The 26,082-nt window shown below is 37.8% G+C and overlaps 1 protein-coding gene across 2 annotated transcripts in view; it reads left to right on the top strand.

Moving 5' to 3' along the window:
- Positions 1–7,359: 7,359 nt before the first annotated feature.
- LOC6580458 overlaps positions 7,360–26,082 on the top strand; it is a 42,201-nt gene continuing 23,478 nt past the window's right edge. The window contains exons 1-2 of one of the 2 annotated variants that reach the window (XM_044011216.1): positions 7,360–9,784; positions 23,534–23,658. In XM_044011216.1, the coding sequence (XP_043867151.1) occupies positions 8,245–9,784; positions 23,534–23,643 (1,650 nt within the window). In that variant the 5' untranslated portion in view covers positions 7,360–8,244 and the 3' untranslated portion in view covers positions 23,644–23,658. Of the gene's footprint in view, positions 9,785–23,533; positions 23,659–26,082 lie in introns of those variants that run through there. The other variant, XM_032730194.2, reaches the window with a different exon arrangement.

The following is a 26,082-nucleotide window of genomic DNA, read 5'->3' as shown; positions in this document are numbered from 1 at the left end:
TTAATATAACACAGTGTAGCCACAGTGGCAGCAAGAGTTATATCGAAACTGTTTAGAAATGTGTTTAATATGAAAAAATATATATATATATAAATATATATATATATATATATATATATATATATATATATATATTTTTTTTTTTTTAATATCGAAACTGATTAGAAATTTGTTTAATATGAAAATATATTATAAATATAAAAAAGTATTAATAAATTTATATTTATTTATTTATTTATTAATTATTTTATATAACAGTAGTACTTCAATATACATTAATTGAATTTATAATAATAATATAAATACATATTATAACAATTTACTATATAAATAATAAATATTATATATTATTTATAATAAATAAATAAATTAATATGTTATAATATTTTATATATTATTTATATATAATAAATATTCTTCATGGGCCTTTATGATGTTCTTATAAAATTAAATAAATAACATTTAAGCTACTTTCTATAGCTTCTATATATACATATTTCTATATACACTCATGATGAAAATAATAGGTACACCTCTTAAAATTTAACTTTATTGAGTTTAATTTAGCAAAACATTTTTTCTACTGCCCTAAACAACAAAGGTTAAATGCACGTTTCTGTATTAGGTATATATTATGTATTATTAGGTATATATTCATATATTATTAATATTCTCTTTGGACCTTTATGATGTTTTCAAAATATTAAATAAATATTATATAAGCTATTTTCTATATATACATTCTATAGCTTCTATATATAAATATTTTAATATATGCTCACATAAATGCATTCTTGTATTAATTTGCTACTTAATAAAAACTACATAATTAATATATACGATGTCATTCCACATAGTTACAAATATCAGTATCCCTGGCTTCAGGCAAAATAAGAAGAAGAGAAAAGAAAATGGAAGCAATGCGCCTTTTAGTGGCTGGCCGATCAGTCCGATTATTGCCGCACTGGCGCACATTCATCCTTCGGCACCTTTTCAAGAGCTCTGAGCCGCTTTCAATGGCCACTCAGGCAGGTCGCCCTGATTTGGACGCTAAGCATCGTTGCCAGCATCGCAAATGTATATGAATATACTTTTTTCGGGGAAAAAGCGAGCACACTTCAGTGGGAAAAGAGGGGGCGTGGCGTGCGATGAGTAGATTGCCTGAAGGACTCTGGGCAAAATCAGAAATGTCAATATTTCCAGTTGAGCGCTGCAAAACAAGCGGCTTGAAAAAGCGCAGAGCAACGACAAAATTTTTGCCGGAAACTAATTTAAGAAAATTATACGAATGCGTGCACCGGCTCAGCAGTTGTGGAGGCAACTGCTTCATTTCTGGATGGACTTTTGTGGACAGCGCGAACGGGCGAACGTTGGAGCTGGATGGCGGACTGGATGGCGCAGCAGATAGAAACCCGATTTGCTATTTGAAGCGGAAGTGACCCTTGAAGTTTGATTTTATTTGTACGGCGTTGCCATTGGCAAACCGATTTAAGCTGCTGCGTCTTACGACTGACTCCGGCCCGCCTCATCTACGACTAACTGGCTGCTGTTGGTTCATGTGCAGAAATATGTTTGTACATTTTTATTTATTTATTTATTTATATTTCTTTCTGTTCAATTTTTAATCAACGGCTTTGGCTTCTTGGCAGCGACTCGTACACTTTATGCAATTTCCTGTTTGGCTGTTGCTAAACTCAAATACCAAAAGGCAACATAAAATATATATATATGTATGTATATAAAAAGAAATGTTGCAAAGAAATATGAAAATAAAAGGAAGAGGAATAAATCTAACTCGGCTCTTTGCCTATTTTTAGGTGCCATCCTACAGAATTCAATGTCAACGACAGCTGCACTGGAGCGGTGTGAGTGGGCTAAGGGATGCGGTGGGTGTCGAGGCGAGGCGAGTCGAGTCGAGTCTAAGGGCTGCGGACTGAATGGCAATTGGAAAAAGCGCTCGTGTCGGAAGTCCGTAAAGCAGCCATCAAGTGCCAACTTGAACATAAATAGTTAAGACACGTCTTATAATGGACACAAATAAAAAAACAACAATCTGCTGGTGGCTGGCGTAAAAAGTGCAAAGCGCATAAAAAGTGTAGCATACTTATAAGCGCTAAATATAATTGAAATCTGTTCAGATATTGCTGGGCCACTCAATCGCTTCCTCCTCCTGAGTATATCAGAAGGTTAGGCTCTATATAATATAATCTAACTGTGTTGTTAAGGTCCTATACCTGCATTGTACAGATTCAACGCTTAAAATAAATATAACAAAAAATTGCAGCTAAATGTATGTATATATAGTATTCCAAGCACATTCCAAGCTGCTTTATTAAATTATTTTTTGCTTATAATATTATCATTTTTGTATAATATAAATATTTTATTGTTTACTTAGAAGTTGGAGCTCGATAATATAATGTGTTTCTTTTATAAGATACAATTATTATTATTTTTATTCATTTAGAAATTAGAGTTGATAGAAAATGAAACCGAATCTAAAACAAAATACTGACTACTGAAGCATTCGGGTTAGTAATATGTAAAATTATTATATTATATTATTTAATATATTGTTTATTATATTATTTAATAATTTTAATAATATTATTTTTTTCATTATTAGTAATATTATTATTTTTTTTTTTTTTTTTGTAAAACTATATATTTTCAATCTTTCCTCAATTTAATGCTATTGAAATTAAAGCTTCCTTTTGACTATTATGTATTTAAAATTATATGAAATATTTAACTACATATTTTTGTTATTTATTTACATTATTATTATTCTTCTTTGATTTTTGCCAATGCTAAAATAATAATAATTATTATTATTTTATTTTTATTTTTTTACAATGCTAAAATATTTATTACCTATTTTTTCTTGTTGAAATTTTATTAATTTCTTGTATTACCTTATTTAGCATTTATATTCTTTTAATTAAAATATGTAAAAAATATTAAACATAAGGAAATTCATTATCCTTAATTAACTGATTAAATCAAGTTAAAAACAAATAATCTTAAATTTCTGCAGAAATATTTTAGCCTAATTGCATAATCTTGAAGTGGCCGAGGCACCAGAGATTGCCTCGGCACACAGGTGAGCAGAGCTTACGCCCAATTCTTGGGAAATTCGTGCGCTGTGCCTGCGACGAGCCCAAATGTTGAAATGAGTGTCCAGCCAAGGTGTCAAAGCCAAAGACAATAGAAACATGCACTGACACCAATAAAAATACACACACTCACACACACACATAGACAGAGCGAACTTCGTGGTCGGTCATCGTGCTGGTGCTTACGTCACAAATATGCGTAGGCGTCATCATCGTGCGACAGCGACGCACCCACTGCCCCGTCGTAGTTCAGTCAAGTCGGGACTCGCCGTCGTCGTCGTCGCTCATTGAAAGAGCAGAAGGGCCACTGCCGTCGTCAGTACGGCGTGATAATGTCTCCATGCCGTACACTAGATGCTTTCCCCAACCGTGGAGCGGTGTTTGCTCAATGAAATTCGTAACTTCGATTTTTTGTTGTTGACGTAGTCGCCGCTGTTGTTGCGGCCGTCGGCTGTGCACTGCGCCGGCGCCTCGCTGAATCATCTGTTGTTGTCGCCCTGTTGCCACACCGTCCGCCTGCCCTGTCCCAGCCAATGCATTTCGCTTGTGGTAGGACAGTTTACGAGCAGCTACTGGGAGCTGGGCTGGGCAGAAGGCTGCCCTCTGCTGCGGTATGGGAGACAACTGCGTTGCTCAGCTCGCTCAGCTGTTCGCTGCGTGTGTAGACTTTTCAGCGCCACTGTAGAGTTTTGTGCAACAAATTGTGTATTGAAGCCGGCTTTTTGCTCGGTCCTCTCAATAAGGTTTTTGGTTAAAGAGTCGGAGTAGTTTTGGTAATAGTTGGGAAAAGAGAGATCTTTGAATTTATATATTGTATAATTTTAAATTATTAAAAATAATCAATTTATAATTATTAACATTTTCCATTATTAAGAATTTAATTTGAGTTTTTATTATATATAAATATATTTATTATTGCCGAGCTATTTTTATTAATTTTTTAGGTGTTTATATTAGTTCTTAATTTTAATATATTGTATAATTTTAAATTATAAAAAATAAAAATTTATAATTTATTTATTAAGAATTTAATTTGAATTTTGATTATATGTAAATATATTTATTATTGCAGAGCTCTTTTTATTAATCTTTTTAGGTGTTTATATTAGTTCTTATTTTTAATATATATATATATTTTTATTCTATTTCTTTTACGTTTATTTTTAATATAATTTATTTATATTAATTTTTCATATATTTATATATTTTACTTATTTTTTAAATTTAGTTTTTTATATTGTTCGCATTTTTACAGATTTTTTTTATTATTATTATTATTATTATTATTATTTTATTTTATTTTTTTTTATATGTATATTTACTTTTATTTAATTCTATTTCATTTCAATTTAAATTCAATTCACGAACAAAAAACTCTACACAAATTGTCCAAAAATATAAAGCAACCACAATAGCGCACATTCTCATTCAGATGGCGCGATGCTGGCTTAAACTTCGCTCCGCAATTAAACTATATTATAATTTTTTGTGCTGGCTCGTAAAACGTAAAAGCCACAGACATTGTGACGACAACAGCGAACCGAGCAAAACTATCCATGGCCGGCACCTGCCCCAATGCCCATCCCATATGATGAATTTCAGATGAGGCACACACACACACATACACGAAGGGAAAGCAGCATCAGTATCGAATCGGAATCAGCCACAGCAGCAGAGGCCGTCGATGACGATGATCCTTGCATAGTATAAGTACATAAGTATAACTGTGAATTCTCTGCTCGTAGTTCTCCTTCATTCATGTCGGCTCCATTCGGTTCTCTATCTAGATGCCTTGCAATTCATGTGCTCTGTTTTGTATTGTTGTTGCACTTGTTGTTATTGCCGTATTATTTTTCCTTTTTTGCAACTATCTCAAATGTGTGGGCGTCATCACTTTTCGAAACTGCCAATTCGAAATAGGGGCTAAAAGCTACGGGTAGAAATATGCTATTGCTTGTATAAATAGAGCTAGAGAAAAGCAACTTGGATGCGACAGTATAAGATGGATTATATGAGATGGAATGATGTCTACAAAGAATTTAATTGTTAATTCATATTTTAATTTATTAGTTATCAAGAATATGTTTATATGAAAAATTAAATTAAATAAAAATATATATATTTTAAGTGAGTACTAAAATACACCAAAACTAATAGTATTAAATTATAAATAAATATAAAAACAGAAAACAAATTTAAATAAATATTTTAATAAATAAAATATATTCATATATCTTATATTTATGTATTTAAATGTTTTTTTTTTTAATGTTTATTCTTTGTAATTTTTTTTTTTTTTTTTTTTTTTTGCATTTTGTAATAAATTATTTAAAAGCTTAAAATAAATTTTTTAAATTGCCTACGCTATTTTGGAAATTTGGAAAATTTGGAAATAATAAATCTATTGCATTTAATACTATATCCTTCTTTTAATATTTAGTATTTTATTTATAATTTATATTAATGAATAAATAAATTTTTTAAATTCATAATATAAATAAAATAATATGAAATTATATTCCTAGTTGAGTTGTTATTTCTCTTAAGCCAACTTCTTAGTCAGAGCTCTGAAATTCCTTGAAGTAATCATAGATGAACTAAAGCGAAGACTAGTTTCTACGTTTTATTAATGGGACTTTCCTTTATTATGTGGCCGCTCATCAAACTTTCTATATAAGAGCCATGACATTGGGTTTAACCACACGAAATCAATTATCAAACTAAACCGCAATCTCTTCAAGGGACTGTGGGTACTAGGTAATGTAGAAGAAGGAGCTCAAAAATCCCTGCTGCTAATAGGAAAATCCTATTAACATTATGAACTAGCTAAACGCGAAAATTCGAACAAGTCGCTGCCCCTACGAGGGACATCATATGGGAGATGCCGGCTCAATGGGCGCAGTTAGAGCGTAACGAACAAGTGCTTTTTCTCTCGCTCGCACGCTCGCTCACTTATGCGCTCGCTCTCCTTCTTTCTCCCTCACTCGCTTGGGCTCTCTCCTCGGTGTCTGTGTGCCTCTTCGTTTTCGCTCAGTTTGGCGAAAAACTCTACACATGACGCAGCGCACGGGCTGCTGGTTTGACGCGACTTCGGCTCTGGCATCGGCTTCGGCTCTGCTTTCGGCTACAGCTTCAGCTTTGGCTTTGGCTTGAAAACAAGTGGTTGAGCGTGCGGCCTGCTCAGTATTGAGCGAACAAACGTAAATGTCGTTTCGTGCTCGTTGTCCGTCGACTGAGTAAACGCACAGGAAGCAGCAGCAGCAGCAGCAGCAACAGCAGCAGCAACAACAGCAACAGCCAGAAGCAGTAGCAGACGCAGCAGCCAGCGGCCAGGACAAGTGAAATTCGAGGCACGGGCGACACAAGCAACAGCAACAGCAACAACGAGCAGCATTCGTCCGAAACGAATGCACAACGAACCTCGCACGACGACTACGACTAGAATCGACTCACACATACACAAACACACACACACACACACACACACACACACATACACATCGACACTCACTCATATAGGGGCAAGTGGCGGCGTGTATGAACATCTATAAAGTGGAAATACGAAACGCCTTGAGGAGAGCAGCGTCGACGTCGCACTCCGTGACGGCAACAGCAGAAGCAGCAGCAGCAGCAGCGGCAGCGACAGCGAACGCGTCAACCAAAAGGCAGACAAACAGGCAAAACCTGCTGAGACGATACGACGAGTCCTTGCTCGTCGGTTCATATGTGCGGAACATTGAAGAGATACACTAGAACAACTTTTCACATCAAATAAGAAACTCCACACACTCACAACAACAACAAAATACCAAAGGAAATTCAATTAAAAACAAACAACAATAACAAAACAGCATCAAGCATAACAACAAGAAGCAATCAAGTGAAATTCGTGAAAAAAATACAAGTTTTTAAAGTGCAAACTTATTTCCTTCCCCCTTACAAAAAATATACTAACAAATATTTCTAAAAAGTTTTCGAAAAATTTTCAAAAATAAACAAAACTACAGCAAAGCAAAACACGTGCAAGATCTGTGAAACAAATACAAAAATGAATGATAAAAATAATTAAAAGTATATAATATATATATATATATATATAAAACTAAAACAAAAGTGCCGCAGCTGAGCGCTAAGCAAAAAAGTGCTAACAAGTTCCTTCAACAAAAAAAAATATATATAATATAAAATATATACACAAGAATAATAACAAATATTGTTATAACTGTAACAGATATATACAACAAAACAAAACAAAAACAAAAACAAAAATTATACACAAATCAAGTTTTCTTTGCATTTTTATTAAACAAACACACAAGATCTGAGAAACGAACGAAGATAAACCCAAGTGCCGTGCGTTCAGTTACTGTCTCCTTATATAGAGTAGGGCCAACGATTTGGCAAGCGAAAGATTAAGCAGGAAGCAGCCAACGGGAAGCTATAAACGCAGCGAGCGGTCAGAGCTGAGATTTTTAGGCAGCCGCAAGTTGACTTCCGTGCCAGCAGAGGCGTCGCGAGACAGGAGTAACGGTAGAGTACGATATATTTTGCCGACGGCAGAGATTGAATACATACATACATATATGTATATGTGTGCATTGCGTGTGTGCATATAATAATAGGCAGCAACTAGTGTTAGAGCCGTGTGTGTGTGTCGCCGTCGTCGTCGTCGTCGTCGTCGTCGTCTGTCAGCAACTCCCTCGACAAAGGCCAACAAAGTTCAACAAACAACACGCCAGACACTTCAGTTGGACAAGTAGACAATTGATTATTGATTTTGTCTAAAGGCAACTTCAGAAACAATAGGAGGCGCGGAGACCGCTGCAGCCAGTGTTGTGCAGTGTTAAGCGCTAAAGCGCGCAGTGTTGAGCAGCGAGCATGAAGACTTACAAGCGCTAAGCGGCCAACACACACAAGCACACATCCACACCCACAGCAATCAAAGTAAATACTGCAAGTGAAGATAAGCAAAAGCAACAACAGCAGTCACTCTCACTCTCCCTCTCGCTCTAGCTCTTGCTACCCGCGCAGCACACCCTCTTTATCTTTCACACACTCTCACTCACACACACACAGCGCCAACATAAGCCGTCTAATTGAGAAAGTGCGCCAAAGCAACAAATCGAAAATGTTCTTCTCGCTCGTACAGACCTTGGTCTGCGTGCTGCTCATCAATGGCGGTCTCTATGCGCTGCATCTGAGCGGCAACAGCGAGAAGCAGACGCCAGGCGCTGGCTCCAGTTCGGGCTCCGGATCGGGCTCGAGCTCGGGCTCCAGCTTGCCGTTGAGCGGCGCTGGACATGTGAGCGCCGGCGGCGCTTGGCAGCCACAGCCGCAGCAGCAACTGCATCAGCATGCGGGCGGCGGAGCGCCACCTGGCGGCGGGCTAGGCCATGGGCATGGCCATCGCTCGGCCGCGGCGGCGGCATTCGATGCGACCACGGGCCGTTTGAACAAGGAAATAGCGGACATGGCGCAGCTGGAGCGCGAGCGTCTCATGCTGCTCGGCCTGGCCAAGCAGACGGCCGAGAGTCCGGACACGCCCGCCGGCCACCATGGCCGGCCCATCATAGCCGGACGCGTCAAGATGCAGCCCAGCGAGGAGCTGGACGTGAGCGACTACTCCGCGCTGATGCAGCAGGCGGCGCGCGATCTCATGTTTGGCAGCGTCCAAAAGCAGCCGCCGCCACCAATGGCCACCGACATGGATTACGAGCAGCTGCGCGAGCTGGGCCGGCGGCCAGTCAAGTATGACTATGGACGCGTTATGCAGCCATCGGAGCATGAGCTGGACGGCGACACGCTCTATGAGCCGCTGCACGGCTTTGGGGACTTTGATGACTTCTCGGAGCTGGAGCCGAACGGCGACGAGCCGCATGTGGGCGAGGATGAGCTGCTACGCGAGCTGGATACCTACCAGTATCATGGACTCGAGGAGGAGCCCTCCGCGCTGCTGGACAATCCGTATCGGCTGCAGGAGCAGCTCGAATTCGGTGCGCCCGACACACTGCAATCGCTGCTCGAGCAGCAGGAGCTGCAGCGCGATGCGCCGGCCAAGTCCACCAACCAGAAGACGCACTCCAACAGCAACTACAACATACGCATGCAGCAGAAGTGGGCCAGGAAGCGGGCCCAGCTGCCCAGGCAGCAGCAGCAGCAACAGCAGCAGCAGCACCAACAGCCAGCGCTCCAGCGCAACATCTTCGGGCAGCACTTCAAGCAGCAGCGCGGCAAACTGGCCCTGGCCAACTCGGAGGCCACAGCCAGCAAGCACCTGAAGGCAGCCGCACGTTCCGGCAGCTCCAGCAGCAGCGTCGCCAACGTGGAAAAGTCAACGCAGAACGAGAACGGCGACGCAGCGAAGAAGCAACTGCACGAATCGTCGGCAGCAACTGCTGGTGATGCACAGCAGCAACAGAAGCAGCAGCAGCAGTCGCCATCGTCGTCTTCATCATCATCATCATCATCGTCGGCATCATCATCGCAGCAGGAGCAGAACAAGAAAGAATCGGATCCATCGCTGTTGCTTCCCAATCATAAGCGATCTGGCAACGCTGCCAGCGCTGGACTATCTGGCTATACGTCGCCCCCAGTTTCCCACAGCATTGCGAGTCAATTGATGCTGCGCACGGCGCGCGGCCAACGGCAATACGATGTGCCACAAATCGGTGAGTACAACAGTTTATTATTGGAATCGATTATAAGGATATACAAATGGGGAATCAAATGAAAATTTTGATGTCCAAATAGTGAATGGATAATTTATTGATTGAATATATTCGACATTTAAGTTGAACAGAATACGAAATGGATTCGATATATCAGCATATTTTTGCTTGAATTTTAAGGTTTCAAATAGGCCGTTTTAATATATCGAAATGAATGATTTATGTTTGATATAGATGTATTTAATTTGGCTTGAGGAAAAAACTGATAGACCTCTAGACCCTTAACCATACGAGCACTTACATATTTCCTACTAAAGTAAAGTTACTATTCATGTCTCATGTCTATCTCTATGCCAATCATTATAACAATTTCGTAACTTTTATAAAATCACATTTAAATAATCGGATTTAATCTCCGTTTTGAAGTACCACATATTATTAGAATTAGAGAGAAAAATAAAGGAAGAAAATATAATACAGCAACAGAATCAAAAACATAAAAGATTTTCCATAATTCTTACTTTAGTTATTTAATTTTTATTTTTAGAAATAACGTACAATTTCTCTATGGAATAACTAATTTCTAATTCAACTTTATTTGTGCTATTATAGACCATAATAAAGGATTAGCTACCTATTTTATCTCTTCATAGAGTCTATCTATTAGAAAATTGGAGTAATGAGAAACAAATTCAAGCAGAGATTAGGTTTTATAGGAGTTTAGGTTAGAGCACTACCGTATGTTCCCTTTACAGAGTCTACGTATGAAATTAATGCGATATAAACTCAAGCTGTTTATGATATCTAATAAAGTCCTATCATATGGTATAGCTTATATATATATAATGATTATTTGTTCATCTACATGCGACCGATTTCAATAATTAATTGAAGCACTAATATTGTTATTTTGAAAGACTTCATTTACATTCCCATCGTCTTGCAACTATATTTATAGAAAATCAATTTCAACAGCTATAAATAGTTCGATTTATGATGTTTGTTTAATAATCTAGGCAATATACAAATATGGCTAAATAGATTATAAAAATCAAACATGTACATACATGCATAGAGCACTCTCGTTAAGCGCTAATAACATTTGTATTTGTCCTGGAAGCTCATTCCCTAATTTATCATTATCTCTACCTCCTCCTCCTAAAATATGTCATGCTCTTGAGAGCGGAATATACATGGTATAGCTAATTTTATACGTCGCCTGCCAGGTTGGCTCTCCATTTATTGTGAGGGCAGTCGCGCTTAGCCCTTGGCGTGTTTACGTATTTCGGTTACTTCACTTGATTCAGTTATTAGTTTTTATGACTTATTTTTATTTTGGGTCGCGACCAGCCCAAGGGCGGTCGCTAATTGTTCCATTGGTTCGCTTTTTTCTATTTTTATTTCAACATTTATGTGGTTCCCTTTATTATTCGTTTTATTCATATTGGCATAGAGCAAAGTTGGTTTCCATGTATATATGTATGTATGTTTATCTATGTATGTCTAGTTGGGACAGGCCCACGGAATTAGTGTGGGGCGCTTGCATAATTCATAGTTCAAAGACTTCCAGCGACAACAATAACAACTGCAGTGCCTTAGCGGCTTTTCGAATTTAATCCTTTTAGTCGGGCCAAGTTGGCTAGTTGGCCAAGCTCGCCATGCTGTTCGGGCCGTCATCAATCAAGAATCAGCTATCATTTAATAGATTGTCACTAAATCATTTGTCAACAAATTGGTCGGCGTGCACGGACAAAGTTTTTCGGATCGAAACGCGAATACCTACACCCATACGTGTATAGATATCTATAGATATATATAAATATATGTATGTATGTATGTATATGTGTTTTGTGGATGTTCCCATTTAATTGGCAGCTATATTTGGAAGTTTTCAACTTTCTGGCCATTGCATTTTAGCAAATTAGTCGCATTGTCTGTGAGCAGTTTTCCACGAATTTTCATTGCCGCGCACAGCTCAGTTCAGTGGCATTTTTCAACGGTCTGGCAACTTCGCTGGCAACTGGCAGCTGGCAACTTGGCTGGCGGCTTTTGGGCCAAATTACTTTACACCAACTTTTGATGGTCGCCATGAATACTGAATGGACTTGGAATTAGAACTGCAAGTGGAGCTGGAACTGGAACTGGAACTTGTACTGGTACTGTTACTGGGAACTGAGTAAAACTGGTTTGCGTTAGCGTTTCGCGCATTGTAATCAATTTTAATTTTTAATTAACACTTTCAAGTTTAATGACATAATTTTTACGGCCATGAGCTAAATGCCACGCCATCGGGACAGACACTTGAACGCTCACAGAGGCGGCAGACGAGGCAGATGAGGCGTGCGTGAGGGCGTATTATGGGGCTTATTAAAATGTCGAGAATTTGGCAAATCTTTGTTGTTATGGCTGGCGGGCCAAGCGATGTATTCATAATGAACAGTTGAGCCATTTCGCTAAGCTAATTGAAGTCGAACATGTTCCAGGAACTATTAAAACTGGAATCTTGGCAGACACAATTTGATTTTTGCCAGAGACTGAACATGATTTATGAAAATTACGTCAAATTAATTGGAGATAGAAGAGTGGGTGGGAGGACTTTTAGTGGAGGTTTAATGTCCATAAGGAGGCAAATGAAAAATGAATTGCTTAGGTATTTACTTTTTTTTTTTTTTTTTAATATCTAAATAGTACAAGAATCTTTAATTTATATTTATTATCATATCATTGTTTAATTTAATTAAAATTAATATCTGATATATATATATTTTTTAATAATAATATATGAATTTAATAAATATAAAAGTTTTTTTTTTTCAATAAAATTGCTTATCGATTTTTAAATTTTAATAATATTTAAAGCTGTGCTTCTTAGATATAAATATATCAAGATAAATAAATAGCTAGTAGTCAATTTTTCATTTGCTTAATTTTCTAATTTATAATAAAATAAATATCTTCGCTTCTTTAATAAGCAAATATTATTATTTATACATATTCTATTTTCCCTGTTTATTTCTTAAATTTTCGTTATTTCTTAATTATTAACATTGACTGCATGATTTTAATATATTGTATACCCATTTATATATTAATACATTTCTATACATTTATTGAGTTGAAATTTTATTATAATATTTTATTTACTATAATATTGACGGCTGCCCTTCTTTAATATACATATATCCCAATTAAATGTATTTTTGCTGTTCTCTTAAAGCAATTCAAATGCAAAAATACTCAAAGTCTATAAGCCAATCAATTTAGCTTGAAACTGTTATAAGCCCACTTTCCCACTCACTCTCACTCGCTCTCTCTCTTTCTCTGTCTCTCTCTTTCACTTGCTCTCTCCGTCTCCATCTTATTCTGCACACATTCTGTGTAATATCCGCTCACATCGATATAAGGAAAATTGCTGTAAACTTTATTTAAATGGATTTTCCGCTCGTCAAAAGAAAATTTTGGTTCGTTATGGTAAAACACAAAATTCAATAAGACAATCAATGAATTTTCATTTGATGCGAATTTTTGCGCAATATCTGCTGCTGCTGTTGTTGTTGTTGTTGTTGTTGCCAATTGTCACTGGCGCTTTTCATTGGAAATTTTCTAGTGTGTTTACGCACAGCGCAGAGAAAAACCTTGAGAGCGCACAGCCCCAGTCCGGCCCACATTTCCAACGGACTTTTGCTTATTTCAATAAATATATGTACATATATAGATTTTAATATATATGTGTGTGTGTGTGTCGAGCAACATGTGTGCGCTGCCCCATTGACGATGCAATAACGTCATCAACTGTCATCGAGCATTGAATTGTCGCTTTTGTTGTTGTTCGTTCACACTTTGCAGTAGTTGGGAAAATTACAATTGTTATTTCAAGTGTTTACATTGAAATTGATCACACACACACACACACGCACGCATAGAGCCACCCACACACTCACACACACACACACATGCACAGCGCGTCATTTGCCTGGCCACAGAGCCTCACGCCTGTCGCTGCGGTGTGAACTCTGCTGCAGGAGTCCTGCTGCTTGCGTGTGTCCTGTGCTGACCATACTCTACGGGCATCTCCCTCTCTCTCTCTCTCTCTTGCTATCTATCTGTCGCTCTCTGTGGGAAAATGCTCGCTGGCAGCTTCCTCATTGCCGCATTAACCTTTTCCATGGAAAAATGTGCGGCATTTATGTGATGGTCGCGTTTTTATATCATTACACCACTTATATACTTTCACATGATCCTTGATGTGTAAGCGTGAGTATGTGTGTGTGTGTGTGTGTGTGTGCAATGTGTGTTTTTCCCACTAATTTAGTAACAACACCCCAGGGGGTGCCTGCTGACGACCATCAGCCGTAGCCGTTACCGCCTTCGCCTTCGCCTTTGGCACTGCCTCCGTCACCGTCTCCGTCTCCGTCGCCTTTGCCGTTGCCGTCTCCGGCGGACATGCCACAGACACAACACTCATTTATATGGTCGCTGTTTGACATGTCCTTGCTGTGCGGGCAGCGTGCGCACGCCTTTGGTTTTCACTTTTGTTGATTTAATTTGTAATTCGAGTAACAACTCCGAGTGGCCACTGCCCGCACACTCACTCACACACACCCACACACACGTATTCACATTCACACACTCACATTTTCACATCTGGGGCACAGCGGACGCGCCTTCTTCAACTGTTCAAAGCGCTGTTAAATATTACGCAAATTAGTTGGAAACGTTATTAGAGTCCCCTCTCTCCCTCTCTCTCTACTCTCTTTCACTCTCACACTCACTCTCCTACTGTGCGTGTGTGTGTGTGTGTCTTTAGGGTGGGCTACGTCAGCGGTGTCCTGTCATGTGCGTGGGCTGCTGCAGCCGCGCTGTCTGCGTCTATGGAAAATTTCTCAAGTCGAGCCCAGCAAAGGCGACGACAGGCTGTCTGTTGGCTGCAGGCCTTCTGATTGGGATAGGTTGTGTGCCCCTCCCTCTCCCTCGCTCTCTCTCCCACTCACTCTGTCTCACTCTGGGTGCGTGTGTGTGCATTGGTGTGTACCTGAATTTCTCAATAATCGGACATTGAAATGCAGAGGCGGCAATTTGATGCGCCTCACTCGCTTTAGAAGATCAGACAAGTCTTTGATTTTCAATCATATGCAATGAGACAGCCGAAGATGTAAGCAGCTTTATTTAAGCACCTTAGACAAACGACTTATATAATATGTGATTTATATTTTTGGCCAAATCGAAATGTATAAATATAAATAAATGTTCAATATATATTCCAGAAATAAGCTTTCAAATTGCTAAAGTTGAACAGCAAGAAATTTTGATTTGACTTAAATTTTATGAATTTTATTCAGCTTTCAGTCTAAGTTTTGAAGTATTAGCTATAATTAGCTGAAAGTATTAAAGAAATAATTTGATTTAATGTTGAGACTAGTTTAGATATATTACTATAATTTATTTATTTATTATTATTATATTATTTTATTTTTATATTTTTTTTATTTATTTATTTTTATATTATTGATTATATTACTTTATTTTATTTTTATATAATGATGAATTGAAGAAACTGTACATCAATTGCTTAGATAACTTAAAAAAATGATTTTTATACTTTAAGCCAAATTAAATTAATATATGCAATATTATCTCTGTACAGTCAATTAACAACTATAATAAAAATATATATAAACAAAATAAATATTTTAACTATCTTGCTTCATACATATATTATGAATTCGATGTTTATTAAATAATCAATTAAATGTATATAATATCATATACGATATTTATTATATTATTGATAAATTGATAACAAAATATCAGGTAATACTTGCAGCTTGCCCTAGCTAATAGACCCTATTACTTGCGCTCAAGCCATAAATATAAATGGTAAAAAAAAGAACTTCAAAAATCTGTAATAAAAAAATAGAAAAAATAAATAAAATAAATAAATAAAATTTCCATCACATAAATAAAATGTAGATGTTGTAATGCAACTGAGTTCAACAATATAATTCAACAAAAAGTACTCCATATATTTATTTACATATAAGTATATACATATACATACATATATTCCACAGTTGGGCTATTGCTTGACATTTTATTTTCGGGTCTGTCCTTAGCTGTTCCATGACCTACAAAAATGTATATTCTATTTTATTTTATTTATTTTATTGTTGTCTAATTTCAATACATGTTTGTCATTTGTGTGTGTGTGCGCTGACCACAATAAGGGACACATTTGACATTTGCTCAGCAGTTTTTGTTGTCGTTGTTGTTGTTGTTGCTTTTGCCTTGCAAGGCCGCATTGCTCGCAGTTGACAAAATGTTAGTTTCTTGGCCATTGTTTGCGTCTCTCTCTCGGGTGTGTGTGTGTGTGTGTGTGTGTGTGTGTGTGTGTGTGTGTGTGTCTGTCTAGTGTCCTGTCCCACTGACAGGCATGTCCTAACAACTTTTTGCCTTGTGGCAGTCGCAGCTAATTAGCCGCAACTCAATTTGCATAAGCAAATGCGGGGCGTTTGCATTTGGGCGAAACTAAATGAACTGTAAGCGACGGCATCGCCCACGTCACACGCCCCAAAGTACATGTCCACACACATCGGTGTGTGTGTGGGTGTGTGTGTGAGGGTGCGTGTATGCGACGGGATGCTAAGCGCTATGCGAGCAAATTCGTTAATGAACAAGTGAAAAGTGTAAGTGATAGGTATAGGTGGAGCGAGAGATATCCTGTAAGATATAAATTCTTTCGACATGGGAGCTAGTTCAGGGTTGGGTGCAGAGAATTACATATATATCAGTTTTATATCATATCTTAGCATAAAGAAAATTCACAAAACATAATGTAATATTATTAAATCGATATTCGTGGCATTCCCTATATTTAATATATTATATTTTTATTGAAAATGTCTGCTTCAATGCACTCTTTGCTGCAGCCTACCTTTATTTGTACAATTTTATAGGGTATTCCCTCCTCTTTTTCATTATTTTTGGTATGCCTTTCCTTTTTCCTTTTTTTTTTTTTTTTTTTTTTTTTTTTTTTTGTTATTTTTTGCTTTTTTTATGTTTTCTTTGACAGAAAATTAGCCTTTCGAGTCAACGCAGCGCCAAAAATAAACAGACGACATTCAGAAATTAGGCTGAGGGTACATTCAGTCATGCACACACACACACGCGCGCATACACTTGCACACAAATCAATAAACAATGACATCATCAGAATGGCAGCATCCGCCTGACAGATTTTAAAACATCCACACAGGCGCCCGGCCACTTGCATATATAATTATGGCGACGACGTCGGCGACGGCGACGGCGACAGCGAAGCCGAGAGAAAATATTTACATTAGCGTAAGCACAAGACGAAGCGGCAGCCGAGGCGGGACGGCGGAACAAACCATTGAGCAGGCCAATTGTAGGAGAGAATGAGTCTGTGTATGTGTGTGAGTGTGAGTGTGAGTATTGGTGTGCCATTCAGCCAGTTTGACGACAGCAGCAGCAGCAGCAGCAGCCCAAAACGGGATACCAATTTTTTTCCCAACTGCTGCTTTCTGCTTTTTTTTTTTGTGTTGGCCAACGCTTGCGTCACAGAGCGAGAGCCAAAAGCGTCTAGGAAAACGAGTGATATATACTAAAGTGGCAGATGAGCTCGTTATGCATGTATGTGTGCGTGTGTGTGTGTGTGGAATTGCTTGCTTTTAGTGTGCGAGACTGGGATTTGCTGTTGTTGTTAAAGGATTGCAAAAGTTGATAAAACAAATGAATGAGGCAGAAACACTCACACACACACACACACATCTTCAGATGAGGCAGACACAAATTGTGCTTATGATCAAGTCAATTAAGTAGGCTATAAATGGCCAGCAAATGAGTGTGCGTGTGTGTGTACGTGTATAATAAGACCCAAAAGACCGACAAGCATATATTTACATACATACATATATTAGTAGAAAGTGGATATATGGAGCGAGTCGGCACTTAGTCATCCAAAAACTCAGCGCAAATAAATGCTGCTGAGTAATTGTGTGTGTGTGTGTGTATGAGTAAGCGTCGCTTTCGTTCTCACTCTCTCTCTCTCTCTCTCTTTTACTTTAGTTGTGTGTGTGCGCTGGAATTTTTTAGTCAATGAAGCGTCAAGGACTTTTGCTTATGATATATTTGCTAGAGATCCACACAAGTAACGAGGCGACCACCTCAAAAGATGATGCAATGCGAGGTGGGCAACAACAGCAACAGCGCGAGTGAGAAGAAGAAGAAGAACACGTAGCATACTTTTAGGCCACAGACGTGTGAGACTGTGTGTGAGACAGTGTGTGTGTGTGTGTAGTTGGCAGAGCGTCGTGCCTAATGAGTTGCGAGCTGACGAGGAATTTATGAATGAACTGCCTGAAGACAGAGATAGCATGCATACGCGTATTGTAGCAAACGAACAGAGACAGATAATAGAGAGTGAGATAGAGAGAGACCGAGAGCGAGTTCAAGTCACTTCATCATTGCCCACACCCACATTTGGTTAGTCAGCGTCTCTTAGTGGCATTGTTTTAGCTCAAAGTGCGCGTAAAATTAGCTAAGTAGCATGAATTTTGCATATATTTCGCTAAGCAAATATTATACAACACCAACAACAACAGCAACAATGAGTTACATAAATAATGGGTTATTTATTGGACGAGTGTTCGCTCGCCTCTGGTAATTGGCATGCAAAGTAAGCTGTAAACCGTCTGACTTATGCCCTGATAAATGACCTGTCCCCGAGCAGACTCTAGTGCTCACTAATTTGGCCGGGTCCAGGCTTAAATCGACTTCCGTTTGGCAAAAGGTTTCAGTGCGAACTGACATTTTGAGCCAGAATAGGGAAACAATTTAAAATTAAATTCCTGATTCGAATCGAGAATTTTACTTTAATATAGGAGAGTTTTATCAGTAGCTAATTTCTATGCTTCTGCATTGCTTCTTCTCCTTAATTGTCTGATAAATTTTTGATTGACATGGTTTGATTGCATAGCAAATATGCTCAATTTGATAAATAATTTATGCATATATATTTATGCACACTAAATTAGATTAAATGACGAATTTTGTGCTCACAATATGTGGAAAATATGCCAGCTTTATTTAAAAATTATTTCTGCTTGAATTGATTGCCTTTTTCTCGGGAAATTTCAGCCGAGAAAATTGTTTGACTATGTAAAAGTCAGCTAATAAATTCCATTAGATCGAGAATTGTTGGCATTAAAGTTGCTTTTCATATTTGATGCGAATTTTGAAACAGTTTTGTCGCTCGAGCCAAAGTTCAGGCTCTTCGATAAATTGCGTTCGCTCTGCAGTTAATCACAATTAGGATTTTCTGATTTACGTTTTTTTTTTACAAGAGTGAAAGCCATTTGGAAATTAGTTTCATGATCTTTGGCGGCCATTAATTATATAATTGGGTCATCGCGTGCTGGGGAGCTTACAATTCCATTTAATTAAATGCATTCATTTGCAGTGTGCAGCCCTGATTTAATTGAGCCGCACAATACACGTATTTAATATGTTTCCTTTTATCACGTCTATATTGGAACACGTGTCGCCCCACAAAGACAAACGCAAACACAGGACACAGAACACAGAACACAAAACACAAATAGAACAAATGACAAATAATGAGAGCAAACAACAAATATATAAACAACATAAAGAACAACTTTGCGTAGGCGTCCACGCGTCAAAACTCCAATTTATGGCGTGGCTTCGGGTCCTTCGTACGAACACAAAGAAATGTATTACAAATACATTTATGATTTTTATTTACGCTTTTAATAAACAGCGCAATGTGTCTGTGTCTGCGTCTCTGTCTGCGTCGTAAGGGAATATATTAAATTCACATTTCAAATGAAATAAAAAATTTCCGCTGAAATTGGCGCCATCGCCGAAATCGATTAAAAACGAAAATATAATTTTTTAAAGTATAAATATAAAAATAAAAAACTTTAAATTTGGTTAAAGATGACTTAGTTTTTATTTTTTTCTTTAATTTTTATTTTTTAGTCTTATTTTTATTATATATTTATATTCTATTTATCTATTTATTTTATTTTATATTCTATTTATCAATCTTTTTATTTTCATTTTTTTCTTTAATTTGCTTTATTGGTTTTATTTTTATTTTATTATATTTTTAAATTTTTATATATTATTTATTAATTTTTTTCATCGTAACTTTATTATTGTTTTTTTTTTTTCATAGGGGATAAAAAAATAGCAGTATATATATATAATTATGTTCAATATTTACAAATACTTCTTCAAATATTAGTATATATTATCGAATATTATCTTCAATTATTAAACCCGAAATTTCGCTCTCTAGCCATCGGCTGAAATAAATTAAAAATTATTTTAGCTTTCAACAGGCGGAATAGCCTACTTTGCCTTGATGGCAATTCTGAATAAGGAGCATATCCATTATAGAGTATAAATCCACAGCGCAGTTGTGCTTGTCCTTGAACCTGCTGGCTAGCTATATATAACAAAAATCATGCAAAGGAAAGTACAAGTATCCGAAAAGGAAAAAAACGAATATATATATGTATATATATTTATTGGTTGGCCCCAAAAACTGTTTCATGGATAAAAATCTAGGCGCTGACAGCGCTCAAGTGTGCACACACAAATGGCATATTGTTTTTTTTTGGGTTTTTTTTTTTTGGGGGGGGATTTTGGTCCGGAGTGCTGAGAGGGCAAGCTTTGTGCGTCATGTGCTATGAAAATCAAACGCAATAAAAATCATAGACATAGTTATATGGTGTATATATGTGCATACATATGTACCTCTGTGCACTTGTATTGGCTGTAGCGGCTCAATGCCAACGGATGCGATGAGCGGAAGTCAAAACTGGAGCAGGCAAACGAGGCATGTTAGATGTGTATATTTTTAGCAAGCACTGTGGCTGAGTGCAGAGCCATGCTAATGCAAATTATAGCCTATTTAAGCTGACAGCATATAAGAAGAGAAAGAAAGAAAGAGAAACAGATAGAGAGAGAGAGAGAGAGAGAGAGAGAGAGAGAGAGAGCAGGAGTGAAACTAAAGCCTACTTTACGGCTCGCACACTTGAGCTTGTCGCACACAGAAACTAACATGCAAAGTGCATTGAAGTGGCCGTCTCACAGAGTTTGCACAAGTGGACGACTGGGCAACATGAAGGGGTTGAGTTGGAGCTGGCAGCGGAGAGTGGGAGTGGGAGAGCGAGTGCCAGTGGATCCCTGTAGCTGTCTACTTAAAGGCTTCCGCCTGAAACTTGCACTCGCTTTCGCAGCAGCCGTGCATAATGAGGCTAACACGCGCCTAGCTGCATGCATAATTTAGCAGAAACAGACAAAAAAAAAAAAAAAAAAAAAAAAAAAAAAACAGAAAATCTAGAAGGAATACAACAACAAAATTGAGAAAAACTAACTGTAGCATAGCGCTTGTACGGCGGTTGTGCTTTTCTTACGTCCGCTTACGCTCTGCTGACCTTTTGCGCCCAGCTGGAGAGAATGGGCGAGTGGCCTCGCCCACTTTTCTGTAGAGTCATGCTCGCTGCTGCGGCAATATGCAAATGGTTTGGGTCCGCTTACAAAAGTGTGCAATATTTATACTCACTCACTTAAATTTTAATTTAAAAGCAATTTACATACTTGAATTATATGCTCAACAAAATAAGCAACAAAACAAAAAGCCCTCTCAACCCTTCGAGTCATTTGCAGAGCCAAATTATTTGCAACTTTTTAACAACTCTAGACCATTTCTTTCTCTCTCTCTCTCTCTCTATGCCTCTCTCTGTCTACTATGTAAAATGCGTATGCGTTGGTCTCTTGGCCATTGACCAGCATTCAATCAATCATCGCCTTTTTCTGGTATCATTTTACCTGGCGTCTATCCCCTTGTGGTTGTTGTGGAGCGTGGGTGTTCAGTTTTTGTTGTCGGCCCTTGGTCGGTTTGATATAGATATAGTAATACCACTGCGTGGGCGTTTCATTAAAAAGTTCACCTCAAAAAAAAAAAAGAGGATTATTTTCGGCTGTTAAAATTGAAACGCAACACTTGTGGTGGAGAAATAAAAAAAATTGTTGAGCAATTAAAAAATAAACTTTGAGATGAAAGCGAATTAAATATGTAACAAAATATGTAAAGTTATTGTTTCTTGAAAATTAATTCAGATTTCTCAGAATATAAAAAAGAAGATTAATCACTTGACTATGAAAATGTCTGCTGTATTAGCTGTATTTGTAATTTATCAAACATATATTTTTAATTGTAATAAAATATATAAATTTCAATATTGGCGTGTGGTTAGCCCGTTGAAGTGGAATCAGTCAGTGGTTAGTATTATAAAAATACCAAATGAAAATACTAGAGAATATGTGCTCGTTGGCAGTCGCAGCTTTGCCAACACTTGTTGCCTGAAGCTGGCCGAAGAAGCCGCAAGCCTTCAGCAAACAGACAGCCACACCTAACCAGTCAAGCAAACGAACGAGCTAAGCTTCGAGGTGCCTAAACAAACAGTGCATGCACACACACGGACATACACACACACACACACACACGGGTACACATAACATGACACGTTCTGTGACCACAAGACAATATTGAGACTATTTGCAGCGTAGGTAGTGTCAGCTGCTTCGGCGCAGTTATCTGGCTAATGCAGTAACAAAGCCAGCTAAAGAAGAAGGGAAACAACACAAAATTACGCATACGCCACAGTGGTTCCAATCAAGCCAAGCCGCCAACGCCAACAAATTAAATTGACCTTTTGCGCAATTTGCGCTCTCACTCGCTCTCGCAGCACCAATCGAAATCCAGTCTTGTAGAAACGGCAAGAAATTGTAAGCTGTCTTTTTTGAAAATACCCAGTGAACAAACAATCCGCCACAAGGGGGAGTTTATGCTAGTGTTTAAGTTGTAATAATGTTGGGAATAGACTTGGAGAAAAAGCTCACTCGCAATTAGAGATGGCGCATAAGTAAGCGATAGTGGCTTTAGTTATTCACGAACAGTCGATAGTAGCGATAGTTGCCTTATAATCATCGATCCTTGCGATGCTCATCTCGTAATCGATAAATATAAAATACTCATTTAAAAACCATCGGCTGTGGCGATAGTTACTTAAGAAATATCGATAGCCGTCGGTAGGGCATTTATGAGTAGTCGAGAAAAAGCTAAAAAAGAGCCGCCATTACAATTTGTGAAAAATAATTAAATACTCTTTTAGTATACAGACGCGTCGCCATGCCACATGCTACACACATACATGCGTTCCACGCTGCTGCGACTTAATGCTGGGCAAATAAATGTCAGTCAGACGTTGATTTTGTCGCTGTCCTTCTTAGACTTATCCTTGTCGCTGGCGGTGCGTTGGTGTTTTAGTTGAAATTGACAGCTGGTTTTGCAATTAAATAAGATTTATGTCGCTGCAGCTGCCGAGCCGATCTGATCCCGATATGTCTTAGTGCCCCTATACATAATATTACACATGTATGTATGTGTGTGTGTGTGTATGGGGTTTACCTTGGCTGCCCTTCGTTCCTGCATTAATATGCCAGCAGCTGCCAGCAAATGACCTTAGCTGTCAATTGTGCGTATGCGTAATGTCTACCTGTTTCTTTAAGTCTCATCTTCTTTCTTTAGTTTTTTTTCGGATGCCAAATTTCTATTGTATAAGATATATTATGGTTAAGCATCCATCAATACTGTTGCTAATGTTTCTCTCTATTTTCCTTCTTTTTTCTTTGCAGGTGAGTTTTCTTTTCGTCATGCGCTTGTGTTATTTTTAGCTAAGTATACCGATGCAATCAGGTGCGTAATTTTAATTAAAAAAATGTTTTGCTTGCCTGCTGGCTGGTGAAAATTGAAAGCTATTTAAGAGACTTAAAGTCGTATTTCTTTAATGGGAATTAACAAAATAATACTTACATATTTCTAGATCAGCTTGATAAATGAGACCATTTTTTCATTTACCTTGCCATTAGCAACGCTCACTTAAAGTAGTACGGACTCGTTTAATTTTAGCTTGTCTTTTCATTAAATTTTAATTATTTCCGTCTTTAAATTCTCATTAGAAGAGCAGCCCGTGGGAAGGCTTTAAAGTCATATATAACATTTATGCCTCGGCTAATGGGCACAGCCAATGGCTGCAACAGCTTATCTAGGGGACTGGTCAGACAAGTGGCTGCATGTGTGTCTCTCTCGGTTTGTGTGTGTGTGTGTGTGTGTGTGCGTCTGACCACCTTGTGGAGACTGAGGCTACTGGGCACCTGGGTCGCCAGGTGATGTACATGATAGCAACAGTCGCACATAGCTGCGAATTTCTCTGGGTACATAGCAACTTATCGCTTGGCTTGGGCCTGCTGCTGATGTTGTTGTTGTTGCTGTTGCTGTTGTTGTTGTGTGTGTGTATATATTTAGCGCCAGAACGCCTAGAGCTATACAACATTATCTACACGACTTACGCAAACAGACAGGCAGCGGGCATCACAGTCTGGGCAGTCAGGTGGAGTGAGAGAGAGGGAGAGAAATGAATACGCGGCAAGCGTTAAGGCTGGCTGGTTTCGGTCTTTAACCTGCTGCTTGCTGGCTAAGTGAAAGTATCCACTAAAGCAACTGGCATGGAATTATGCGTACACACATAAACACACACACACACAGCACACGTCCGGCACGTAATGAGGTCATAGAAATGGGTGTGCGGTCTTGCTTGGCCCACGCCCCGTTTCCATTTGTGCTGCTGGAAGCTTTTTACATAATTCAATTTACGCGACATTTTGTCAAATTGTAATTGATGGCCTGCACGAGTAGTCGTGCTTTATTCGACTGGCGTCACTTCAGGGTTTCGGGGCATTGCCAGTTCGACAGCTGCATTGCATAACAATTGAGCTGGATATACTCCTTCTATCAGTCTCCATCACTCGCGCTGGCAATTGTTTTCTAATCAAAAAACTAAACAAAGCTAACACAAGTGCCAAACACTTGAGCCACTGCGTAAGCCATAAACAAACAGCTACACGGCCAGGCTGCCGGAGCCACGCAGCCACGCAGCCACGCAGCCGTTGCTACAGCAAAGGGCACGCAAATAGATCTGGCCAGAGGGCAGGGCATTGGGTATGAAAATGACAACAATGCAAACTTACCGCCAGTTCCAGCATAACAAAAGGCCGAAACACATTTCCACCAACCATGAATGAATGGAACCCGGGCACACACACCGGACAGAGACAGAGAGAGAGAGAGAAAGAGAGTGAGCGAGAGAGAGTGGACTACCAGCGAGCACAGCGCCACTCATTCCATATGATATTTGAATGAAACAAAGCGTGGTCGTAAATCGCTGGCCTGGGCAGACAGTGCTGAGCAATCACGAGTCACGAGTCACGAGTCACGAGTTACGAGTTACGAGTTACGAGTTACGAGTCACTGTGATTTCACTTTTAAGTGATTTATGTAAAGTTTACTTTGAGAAATATATAATTTACATATATATTTTTAATTATTTTCTATTCATATTTTTTTTTTTTTTTTTTTTTTTTTTTATTATTCATTATTATTAATTTATATTTTATTATATACGTCTACAAACTATTATTAATTATATTATTAAATATTTTTTAAACTGCTTTAATAATTTTATTTTATTTTTAAATCGGTAAGCTTAAAATTTATATTATTTTTAAATATTTATTAAATTAATTTCTAGCTTCAACTTAATTTTTCACATCATTTAGTAATTTTTTTTTTTTGTATTAGCCTTTATCAATTTCTACGAATTAATATTTTAATATTTATCAGATCATTAACATTTTTGTATTTGCTAAAATTATTTACTTTTAGTTTAGTTTTAGTTTTTTCATTTTATTTATTATTCGTATTATTTTTTTTCTATTCTAAGTTTTATTTCTTAATAATGTCATATTTTCAATTCATTTTTAATTTTTAAAATAAATTTAAATAATTATTATTTATTGATTTATTTTTATAGTATTCACATTTCTCATCTAAGCTTTATTCTCTTTTTTGCCAACTCTACTATAAATTCTCTCATATTTATTTTGATAACACCTTGACGCTCAGCTCTGATTCGTGTTATCTCTTATCAGGCCGTCATCTGTCAGCTTGTTTTTCCCATTTGCAATGCTTCAGCATTTTTCACTTTTTTCTCGTTATATTTTCTTGTGCAGAATATGTCAAGGCATCGTTCCGTGCCACGGTCTGACTTTTAAGGTCAGAGTTCAAATTGTTTTGCTGCAAATTAAATGGACTGTGCGACGTGCGGATCTAATGAAAATGTTTGCAA

This window comes from Drosophila mojavensis, unplaced genomic scaffold, assembly GCF_018153725.1.
Source record: "Drosophila mojavensis isolate 15081-1352.22 unplaced genomic scaffold, ASM1815372v1 contig_81, whole genome shotgun sequence".
Taxonomy (NCBI): Eukaryota; Metazoa; Arthropoda; class Insecta; order Diptera; family Drosophilidae; genus Drosophila; species Drosophila mojavensis.
Note: the sequence above shows the minus strand (reverse complement) of the source record. Positions and strands in the feature narration are given on the sequence as shown.